The 11,507-nt window shown below is 47.4% G+C and overlaps 1 protein-coding gene across 1 annotated transcript; it reads left to right on the top strand.

Annotated features, from left to right (window-relative positions):
- Nucleotides 1-325: 325 nt before the first annotated feature.
- On the top strand, nucleotides 326-7,853 carry LOC131907412 (tubulin alpha-3 chain). The gene is made up of 5 exons (XM_059258627.1): nucleotides 326-350; nucleotides 3,534-3,756; nucleotides 4,000-4,148; nucleotides 4,830-5,510; nucleotides 7,463-7,853. The coding sequence occupies exons 1-5, from the start codon at nucleotides 348-350 to the stop codon at nucleotides 7,757-7,759; spliced, it is 1,353 nt and encodes a 450-aa protein (XP_059114610.1). The 5' UTR covers nucleotides 326-347; the 3' UTR covers nucleotides 7,760-7,853.
- The last annotated feature ends 3,654 nt before the right edge of the window (nucleotides 7,854-11,507 follow it).

The raw sequence follows: 11,507 nt of genomic DNA, 5'->3' as shown, positions 1-11,507 counted from the left end.
GGGAGGACCGAGGGATGCTGAGCGCGCACGGCTGCACCCGACGTGTCCGCAGACACCCCCAACCTCCAGATGCTCGTGCCCCTCCAGCCACTCCAGAGCCTTCCCGCCAAAGCCCCGTCCAATCAGAACGTGCTAGCCCTGCAAATTGAGCCCACATCCAATCGTAGGTGGGACGTGGGGTCTAGTCCCGCCCCCTGAGGCTCTCGGGGCCAATGAGCCCCCGCGCACCCGCATCCGCATCCGGCCCGGACCGTTGAGCGCGCAGACCAGAGGCTGGCGAGAGGCGGTTGAGGACCGGTGCTGAGGAACGGCTGAGCCGGCGGCTGAGCTGGTCTGCGGAGTTCAGGATGGTGAGAGCAGGCCGGGCCCGGGGCGCCGGGGCTCGGACCGGAGCGGCGGGGCCCGGGGCCTCTGAGGGTGGGCCCCACGGCACGGAGACCGCCGTCCCCTCGGAGTCGGGGGCTTCCTCACAGCCCGGGCTCCTGCGAGGGCGAGCGAAGGCATAGCAGCCCGGGAGGCCGCAGGTTCCTCCTGGCTCCTCACAACGCCAGTGCGAGCCAGTGCGAGCCAGTGCGAGCCAGTGCGAGCCAGTGCGAGCCAGTGCGAGCCAGATGCACCGTGTCCCAGCTCGCTGTGAAGATCCAGGATGGTGGGATGAAGTTCCCGTCTGGAGTCCCAGCCTCCTAGGACTTCAGTCTCAAAAAAATACAACCAAAGAGGGTAGCAGATTGGCTTTTGGAGAGGGATTTTGTTTTCTGATACCAGTGCCCTTGACTGAGAGAACAATTGTGGCATTAATTCCGGAATATTCTAGAAGCTACCAAGCTTTCTAGCCTAATGTTCGCCGTAGGAAAGTGAAAGTTACTGAACCCAAAGAGCCTTTGTTTGGGATTTCAAGACAGTCTCCTAGCCCGTGTTGTGGTGGACTCTCTGTCGGGAGATGGCCTTGAACTGGTAGGCCCGCCCTCTGCCTCCTCCGTGTGGGGATCGCCAAGAGTTTGCCACCAGCTTCACCCAGCTTCCCAAAGAACTTCTTGGTTTGTGGCTACGGCTGTTTTTTATGTTCTGTGGTTAAGTAGGATAGTTTGTTCACATTAGAAAGTAAATCTGAGATGTGTGCTAAGTGCTAAGTGGGCTGAGACAGGAAGATTAGATTTCAAGACTAGTCTGAGCAAATTTGAGGCCGGCATGGGCTACAAGAACTTACGAAAAAAAACAAAACTAAAAACCTATTTTAAGTATTTTTTTTCCTTTGATTGAAATTGTTGTGCGTGTATGCCTGTGAGAGGTTATGTGTTCGTGAGTGCAATTTCCCAGAGAGGCCAGAAGAGGGCATTGAAGACCCAGGAGCTGGAGTCAGAGGCAGTTGTGAGCCTGGGAACCAAACTCTGGTCCTTGCAACGGGAGTGCCCTCTGGGGATTGGGGATTTAGCTCAGTGGCCGAGTCCGGGGGGGTTGGGGGTTTAGCAAGCACAAGGCCCTGTGTTATCAGTGAAATTATGCTCCATAACCCATGATTTACAAAAAACTATTTTCTCAATAAGTTTATATCCACATTTATAGCTATCCTGGTTCATGTTTGGCCCATGGGCCATAGGTAGGATGCTCCTGATGTAGAGTATGTCATGTGACATCTTGCAAATTTCATTTGATCTCTAGATATTTGTGGGGATAACTTGTTTAAAACTGAACAAGTAGTTGCTAAGTGAAGTTAGGTCCTGTAGTTATAAATGCTATTCCATTTATAACTGATTAGTTGGGTAGAATCAAACATACAGTTTATAAATGTAGAACTAAAGAAACCCATAAGTCAGATGATGATGGCACATATTTATAATCCTAGTATCTGTATGCTGAGGCAGAAAGATTTCAGTTCCCAGTCCAGCCTGGGCTATAGAGCCAGTCCTGGCCTTAAAAATTTTAAATAAAGGGGAAAAAATCAGATGATATTGTAGAAAATTAGGATGTGTTACATTTGTTTATGCTATGGAACATTTAATAATGCAAAGATGTGTTGCATTCTTTTATATTGCATTTGTTTTAACTCTGTGAAGCTGTGTTACTGTGCCTGTCTAAAACACCTGATGGGCATTCAGCTCTTTACTAGACTAATAGCTAGGCAGGAGAAAGGATAGGTGGGGCTGGCAGGAGAGAGGATAAATGTAAGGAGAAATCTGGGAGGAAAAGCAGGAACGAGAGAGGAAGGAAGGCTAGGGGCCAGCCAGCCACAGAGTAAGAGTGAAAGTAAGATTTACAGAAGTAAGAAAAGGAAAAAGCCCAGAGGCAAAAGGTAGGTAGGATAAATTAAGAGAAGCTGGCAAGAAACCAGCCAAGCTAAAGGCAGGGCATTTATAATTAAGAATAAGCCTCTGTGGTTTATTTGGGAGCTAGGTGGTGGCCCCCCAAAAGAGCAAAGACTAAAAGAGTATAAAAACTAACAACTACAGGATAGTGCAGTATCTCAGTACTTAACAACATCTGGAAGTGTTACGTTCCTAGACCTGAAGGGAAGAGAGATTGCTCTAAGGATGGTATCTCTGTGAAGAATATTAACTCAGGAGTTATGAGGCAATAGGGATGGCAATGCTCAGATGTGGTGAACATGAGTCAACTTCCTGGTACTCGGAATGGCATGGAGAGTGATTAAAAGGGTTGATCTAGATGGGCAGATAGAAGACAGTGACTGTCCAGGCTGGGTGATCTGGGACCTGTTGTTTTTCCTTACTGGACTTTATCTTATCCTTTAGTTGGGCCACAGTTAAAACCTGATAGATTTTTAGGGAGTTACTGTGACTCTCCCTAATGAGCTAAATTGTTGACATTGCCTGGTTTTCCAAGTCTTAAGCATATTTTTGAAGAGTGAGAAACATTTATGCCCTGGGGCTAAGTGCTACTTAATAGTATGGTTAGCCTGGTGTGATTGTTTTCATCTGTTATCCTAGCACTTGAGAAGCTGAGGCAAGAGGATTGCCACTAGTTTGAGGCCAGCCAGGGTCAATGAAACTACATATCAAAATAGGACAAGTTTAGAGCAGACCACGCTGTTTGATCTGTGTGTAAATGTGTGTATGTTTGTCTTGGGATAAGGTTGGACTTGAACTCTACTTAATCTTTCCTTCTGGGTACTGGGATTATGGGCCTGTGCAAGCATACCTGATGGCACTCAGTTTTCTTGGGTTTGTGTGTGTGTGTGGGGTTTGTTTAGTTTTGTAATTCATTTATTTTTATTTATTTATTTGCATTGGTGTTGTGCCTACATGTATGTGAGGGTGTCAGATCTTAGAGTTACAGATAGTTGTGAGCTGCCATGTAGATGCTGGGAATTGAACCCCAGTCCTCTGGAAGAGCAATCCACAGTGCTCTTAATCACTGAGCCATTTCTCCAGCCCCAGCAGTCAGTTTTAATAGAGATAAAAGGAGTGCCTGAGCTTCCTTGTGAATAAAGTTTGGAAATAGACACTGTGGCACTACATAAAATTATGCTGGTATGTCCATTTCCGTTGAATGAATGTCATGTCTGTTCTGGATTCCAGCGAGAGTGTATCTCTATCCACGTGGGGCAGGCAGGTGTCCAGATTGGCAATGCCTGCTGGGAACTGTACTGCCTTGAACATGGTATTCAGCCTGACGGGCAGATGCCAAGCGACAAAACCATTGGTGGCGGGGATGATTCATTCAACACATTCTTCAGTGAAACCGGAGCTGGCAAGCATGTGCCCAGAGCAGTGTTTGTGGACCTGGAGCCCACTGTGGTCGGTAGGTGCCTGGGCTCTGGGTGGAGGCTCTCCTGGGAGAGTGGGAGTGTCAGGAAAAGCCACTGAAATCTCTGCAGAGTAGACAAGCTACACAGACGTGTGCTTGTGACTGTTGGGTGAGACACTGAAAGGGTTGTATGTGGTTTATGTATAATCAAAAACTAGGAGACGCTGTTGACACACATGTGCAGTGGAATTGAATGTCCTTTGCCCGAAAGACTCACAGGATATATGGTCTCTCTAGATGAAGTGCGTACTGGAACCTACAGGCAACTTTTCCACCCAGAGCAGCTGATCACTGGGAAGGAGGATGCGGCCAATAATTATGCCAGAGGTCATTACACCATTGGCAAGGAGATTGTCGACCTGGTCCTGGACCGGATCCGAAAACTAGTAAGAGGATTGCAGAGGAGGCTTCATGTGGTGGTTGTCCTGGTCCAGAGAGTCGGCATAGGTGGTGGTGGTGACATTGTCTTGCTGTGATAAAACACCATGACCAGTGCATCTTGGGGAAGAAAGGGTTTATTTGGCTTACACTTCCACATCAGTGTTCATCAAATGAAGTCAGGGCAGGAACCTGGAGGTAGGCGCTGATGCAGAGGCCATGGGGGGGGGGGCGGCTTACTGGCTTGCTCAACCTGCTTTCTTATAAACCCCAGACCTACCAGCTCAGGGATAGCACCACCCACAATGGTGTGGGCCCTCCCCAATCAATCACTAAGAAAATGTCCTGAAGACTTGCCTGTAGCCTTATCTTATGAAGGTGTTTTCTTAATTGAGGCTCCCTCCTCTCAGACGACTTTACCTTGTGTCAAATTGACATAAAACTATCAAGCCCAGTCATTTTTGACAAATCTGTTAGAATCAGGAATCTATCATGAGTTTACCAAAATACCTTACTAAACAGCCTCAGCTGAGATGCATTCATAGGCCATTATGTCAAAGTGCAGTGTGCATGTTGTAGACAGTCTGAATTTGCATCAGTTGGCGGAAATGGAAGTCTTGAATGTGAGGCTTGGAGGTTGGGGGCGTGGCTTTGTAGGAACTGGCTTACATCCCCTGATTTTTCAACAGGCAGATCTGTGCACAGGACTGCAGGGCTTCCTCATCTTCCACAGCTTTGGAGGTGGCACAGGGTCTGGGTTTGCATCTCTGCTTATGGAACGGCTTTCAGTGGACTATGGCAAGAAGTCCAAGCTGGAATTTGCCATTTACCCAGCCCCCCAGGTTTCCACAGCCGTTGTAGAGCCCTACAACTCCATCTTGACCACACACACAACGCTGGAACATTCTGATTGTGCTTTCATGGTGGATAATGAAGCCATCTATGACATCTGTCGGCGCAACCTGGATATTGAACGTCCCACATATACCAACCTCAATCGACTGATCGGGCAGATCGTGTCATCCATCACAGCCTCCTTGAGGTTTGATGGGGCCCTGAATGTGGACTTAACAGAATTCCAGACCAACCTGGTGCCATACCCTCGCATCCACTTCCCACTGGCAACCTATGCCCCAGTCATCTCAGCTGAGAAGGCATACCATGAGCAGCTGTCAGTGGCAGAAATCACCAACGCTTGCTTCGAGCCAGCCAATCAGATGGTCAAGTGTGACCCTCGCCATGGCAAATACATGGCCTGCTGCATGTTGTACAGGGGGGATGTGGTCCCAAAAGATGTCAATGCGGCTATTGCTACCATCAAGACAAAGCGCACCATCCAATTTGTTGATTGGTGCCCAACTGGATTTAAGGTAGGATTGGGTGCTGTGACAGTTATATCTGCCAGTAAGCAACAGCTCCTGCCTCAGGGCCATAGCTTTGGGCGAGAATTCCCCTTTCCATGTCGGGCTCCAAAAAAAAGCATGTATAGTAAGTAAAGTTGCTAAGTGACTTAACACCTTTCCAAATGATACTGGGAACTCTTTTTCTTACAACCACCAATTGCCAAATCTTAATTCTTGTTTGGTTGGTTTTCTGAAACAGGGTTTCTCTGTGTAACGGTGGCTGTCATGGAACTTACTCTGTGGACCAGGCTGGCCTCAAACTCAGAGAGATCTACCTGCCTCTACCTCCAAGTGCTGGGATTAAAGGCGTGCATCACCGCCACCTGGCCCCAATCCTTGTTTCTTAAACCATCAATTACCAAACCCTGAGCAGATGAACTTTTCTCAATCAGTGAGACACTAAGAAGACAAGGACTTCAAGGGAGGGCGTGTCTGTTGACAGGTGCTGAGAGTGCTGTGCCTTGCCCAGGCTCCTCCCAGCTGACCCTGGGGTTCTGCAGTGAAGAGCTGCCTGTGGGGAAGCATCAGTTAGGAGTTGGCTGTCCCTACAGAGAGTCTGCAGCACCAGATGCACCCTCTTAGTCCCTTCGCCCCTTTGTCGGCCTCAGTGTGGTTTATCACACAGTCTTCTGCAACCATTGCTGGGTCTATACTAGTTCCCATGTTTAAAAATAGAGTTTTAGCTGGACATTCATGGTTGGCACATGCCTCTGATCCCAGCATTAGAGTGAGTTCAAGATCATCCCTGGCCACATAGTCTGCAGCCAGCTTGGGATTTTCAAATAATTTTTAGAGCCTTTAAATTATAAAAAACATAACAAAATATTTAAAAGGAAGGCTGAAATATTATTAACTTACATTTTTAATAATTTTTAATAATAATATTTAAATAATACTAAAATGTTAACTGGAAGGCTGAAAGCTGAATTTTCTGCCCCAAGGCTTTTTGTCCCTATAATACAGGAGGCATGTTCAAGATATATTATGCCTCTTACCTTTTTTTTTTTTTTTTTTTTTTAAGATTTATTATGTAGCCAGGCGGTGGTGGCACATGCCTTTAATCCCAGCACTTGGGAGGCAGAGGCAGGCGGATCTCTGTGAGTTTGAGGCCAGCCTGGTCTCCAAAAGCGAGTTCCAGGAAAGGCGCAAAGCTACACAGAGAAACCCTGTCTCGAAAAAACCAAAAAAAAAAAAAAAAAAATTATGTACTGTCCTGTCTGCATGTATCCCTGCTGGCCAGAAGAGGGCACCAGATCTCATTACAGATGGTTGTGAGCCACCCTGTGGTTGCTGGGAATTGAACTCAGGACCTCTGGAAGAACAGCCAGTGCGCTTAACCACTGAGACACCCTTCCAGCCCCATATTATGCCTCTTATGAGTGTTGTTGGTTGACAGGCCAGCTGAGGAGCAAAGGATATCCTTTTTAAATTGGGAGTGTACTTCTTGATCAGAGAAGGACCCATGTGCCTCTGTCCTCCATTCTGACTGTGTTCCTAGCCGCTGCTAACAGCCATCTGTTCATCAGGGTGTAAGAAGGTTACTACCCCTGCACATTCCTAAGGTTTATCATCCTTCAGTTCCAAAGAGTTCTCCTTGCTAGAGTTCACTGCTACATAGGGGTTTTGTATACACAAATACAAATATTTCAGTTGGTTTCCTTTTAACTAAGCATACTATACCTTGGGTAGGGTTCTCATTCTTTGTTGTATCGTGTGTTGTTTCCAGTTTGGCCATTAGTGGTTCAAGTAAGTACTTTAAAATCTGTATACGTATTGCTTTGTGAAGGTGATTATTCATTCCCCAAAGTATAGTATGAGTATTTGCAGTTTAAGCTAGGTCCACAGTTCCCGATTTCTAGTGAACTCTCATATTTCTGAGGTTATTATAAACTTCACTGTATTTTCTCCTCCTCTGGCAGGTGGGTATTAACTACCAGCCCCCCACCGTGGTCCCTGGGGGAGACCTGGCCAAGGTGCAGAGGGCCGTGTGCATGCTGAGCAACACCACTGCCATCGCAGAGGCTTGGGCCCGCCTGGACCACAAGTTTGACCTCATGTACGCCAAGCGAGCCTTTGTGCACTGGTACGTGGGAGAAGGCATGGAGGAAGGGGAGTTCTCAGAGGCCCGGGAGGACCTGGCAGCGCTGGAGAAGGATTATGAAGAGGTGGGCGTCGATTCCGTGGAAGCAGAGGCAGAAGAAGGGGAAGAATACTGAGTGTGTGGGTCTGGCTGGCAGCCATCCATGTACATCTTCCCCACCATTGAAACTAAAGGATATATTTACTTATTAAAATTTCTATATTGAGACATTTCCTTCCCTGTGTGCTGTACTTCCTAACAAAATTCCTTTCCAGATACCTGCCTTTCCCAAGTAAAATTCTCTGGGGAAAACGCACACAATGATAAACAGGTCTGTCTGTTCGGTCTTAAGTTCTAAGGACAACGGGATAAGGTGTCTTAAAGTACTGCTTGAGTGGCACAGAAATGGACTGTGTCTTGGATGCTTCTTAGGAGGGGGTCCCCCTGGGCCTCAGGTGTGTGTCCCTGGGCTGTGGGATGCTTCATTCCCACTGAATCATTAGCTTACCTCCCCTGGTGTTGATTGCTGTTGACTTACCCTCACATGGCCCATGTTGTACTCGGATCACCCTCTATCGAGCCCTTGTTCCTGGTATGGATGGAATTAAGTGTTGAGCACTGGTCTTGGTAGGTTCTTTTATGCGAGAACCATGAGTTTTCTTGGTGATGGCCCTTTGTCAGTCCAGGGCTGCCCAGGACCATATCTCAGTGTAGAAGATTCTGGTACCACACCACATAGACCCACATGCAGTTGCTCCATCCTACTCAACCAGTAGGTATGCTTAGATGCACAAATGAGCCATGTATATGATGGCGTGAATCTTCCAGAATGACTGGTGCCTTCTTTGGGTCAAAATGAAACTTCTGTGAGAGGGTCCAGGTATCTTGAGTCCAGCAGAAGACCCAATGTCTCCAGATTTGGCTGTTCTTTTACATTTTCCTGATGATGCCGAACAAACTTCTTTTCTGTCTCCAGGCCTCAGTTTCTCCTTTCTCAGGCAGGTGGTGCCTATTCAAAGGACTGTAGGAAATCTGCCTGCCCTCTAGCAGCACAGGTTTGTGCCTCTGCAGACTTCCCAAGAAAGACAAGTCAAGATGTGCTCTTGGCTGCCTAGCTGTCAGAGGCCAGGGCTTGTGGGGCCTGGCTTCTAAGTACCTCTACTTCTCAGTACTTTGAGAATTGCTTTAAATAGGTGAGCACTCAAACAGAATGGCAGCACTATGCCCTGATGAGGAAGCCCTCAAACATCTGGTGTGAGCACAGGCTGCCATAAGAGCCAAGGGTGCTGATTCTGCTTCCTAGTTGTAATGGTAAAAAATTCACTGCCTGTGTCATGAGAGAAAACCTTTTAGTGAGGGGCAGACAGGGTATTCAGCACCCAGTTCTCCAAACCAGACCTATGTAAGACTGGTTTCAGGCACAAAATAGCCCAGATCTGAAACTAGGAGTTTGAGTCCAGGAAGAGAAAGAAGACAGTATGGCAGGAGCTGGGTGATCCGCCGAGGCTGGCCTTAAACTAGGTTCTGCTTCTTCCACATGCTGGGATTGCAGGTGTGAACCGCCCTGACCGTTCTAAACCTGACACTTTTAATAGACACAAGCTTTGTGCTTCATCCTTCCTCACATTATGCAAGATCTAGTGCCCAGTCCTCACTGCAGGCTGCTCAGAATTGCACGTGTGTACACAACACATAAAATGCTGTTTTCCACCTCTGGTTTTGCAGCTCTCAATGAAGGCCCAGCTCTGCGTACCTCTCTGCTCATACTCCACTCAAATATTCTACCTGCAGGGCAAACAGATGCACTTTCTCATTAAGTGTATTACCCAGGATGAATGAACACCCCCTCTCCCCACTCAGCAGGGGAGCTCCTGGAGGGCCAGGTGTGCTGAGTGGTGGTACCCATTCTGTCCACTCCTTTTCTTTCCCTAGTCCATAGCACCACTGTGCCCCATGGAGCCATGCCTGTGGAGCTGAGACAATGGGGCTCCCCAAGCCTTGTCCCCCAAAATGAGGAATCCCCTGACCCCCAGGTTGTGTTCCCCACCCTTTTCCTCTCCTCCATTTCTTTTTTACCTTATTTAATGAAAATTATGAGGTTATTATTTTTTAAAACTAAGTTTGAGTTAGATAATCTAAGCTCAAGGCCAGCCTGAACTACATAGAGACCCGTGTGTGTGTGTGTGTGTGTGTGTGTGTGTGTGTGTGTGTGGTGTGCTGTGTGCTGTTTTTTTTTTGCGGGGGGGGGGGGGGGGGGGGAAGGAGAGGTTCTTTTGTTTCCTGCTAACCTACCTCTGCTTTCTGAAGAGCCTTTGTTCAAACTGTTGTATGTACTGCATTCTGGTTATTTTTTTCTCTACCCTATTCACAATGGTCCTCCTCCTCTTTCTCCTCTGATTTCACATACAAAACCCAATTCCTCACACACAGAAAGTAATAACTAAACTTGAATAGATGAATGAATGAATGAATGAATGCAGTTTAGCTCTCTGGTCCTCTCATTGCTTTCCTGAAAACACAGGAAACAGTAAGGGCTTACAACAATCTCTATTCCAACATTTACTCAGTGAGCATTTGTTGAGTTCTCGAATAGTACCTGACCAAAAGGAATTCCCCTTAAAAGTGTGTTGAAGGGACACAGATCAACTGTGCCTTGTTGTCTTCTAGACGCAAGTCAGCCTGGCCGGTGAGAGAGTATTAGATACTTCACTTTGCCTCTTTAAACTCAGACATTTCAAATCACCTGAGATCTAGCCAAAATGGAGTTCAAGAGGCATTGCCTTGGGAGGTCCTTTCAGAGTGGCCTGCCTTTTGTGTCAGTCAACAAACCAGGCAACATGGAGGCAGTCTCTGGCTTAGATTACATAGCACCTGCCTCTGTTTTTCTCTGGCATTTTCATAAAAGGAACATCTCTTTCCTAATACGGGTCCTCTTTGCACATCTCTGCGGTTAATGTCTCTTATCTCATGAGATGAAATTCACCCCTGTGTCCTTCCTCCCTCTCTAGGGAACTGAAACATGTCTTGTCCACCTCCTCAGAGGGCAGCACATCTATTGGAGGGCATCAGACCCTGAGAAACTGATAGGAGCAGAGGCCTAGAACAGGGAGATGTAAAACCGTATGGGTTCTAGGCCCCCGAAGACCCCTAGCTTCCCCAAATCCTACTTGCAGTACTCCATACGTCATTTCCTAAATAAAAACCCCAACACCTGTCTTAAGCTGTGCTGGGGATGCTGTAAATGTGTTGCTTTGATTGATTGATAAATAAAATGCTGATTGGCCAGTAGCCAGGCAGGAAGTATAGCGTAGGCGGGATAGGAGAGAGGAGAATTCGGGGAGGTGGAAGGCTGAGGCAGAGGGAGACTCTGCCAACCGCCACGAGGAGAAGCATGATGTAAGGTACCGGTGAGCCATGTGGCAAGGTATAGATTTATAGAAATGGGTTAATTTAAGATATAAGAACAGATAGCAAGAAGCCTGCCACAGCCATACAGTTTATAAGTAATATAAGTCTCTGTCTGTTTACTCGGGGGACGCTAGTGGGAGAGATTTTTCCCGACTGCCGGCGCACTCAGGCCAAACACTCTCTCCCATTGAGTTATGCCCTCATCCCCTTGCCCTTTTGTTTTAATAGCAGTGACCTTGAAGGCACTTGAGAGGGCATGAGATGCTGCAGAAACCCAAAATCAATATTGCGCCACAAGAGGGCACCCAAAGCCCAGACAATAGGGACATGGTCCTTCCTGCTTCCTTTCAAACTGTGTGGAAGTGAAGTGATGGGTAAACCAAGGCTCCTCAGAGGGCTAGGCAGAACTTTAAGCTCCAGGTTATGCAAACCGGCCCTCAAGGCCCCTGTGACCATTTCTTTAAGGCCTCAGCTCA

Source organism: Peromyscus eremicus, chromosome 3 (genome assembly GCF_949786415.1).
Source record: "Peromyscus eremicus chromosome 3, PerEre_H2_v1, whole genome shotgun sequence".
NCBI lineage: Eukaryota > Metazoa > Chordata > Mammalia > Rodentia > Cricetidae > Peromyscus > Peromyscus eremicus.
The sequence above is the reverse complement of the archived record's forward strand: the minus strand, read 5'-3'. Positions and strand labels throughout refer to the sequence as shown.

Coding starts and splice junctions, on each gene's coding strand:
- LOC131907412 (XM_059258627.1), top strand. Junction 3,757..3,999: donor CCTGGAGCCCACTGTGGTCG/GTAGGTGCCTGG, acceptor TGGTCTCTCTAG/ATGAAGTGCGTACTGGAACC. Junction 5,511..7,462: donor GGTGCCCAACTGGATTTAAG/GTAGGATTGGGT, acceptor CTCCTCTGGCAG/GTGGGTATTAACTACCAGCC.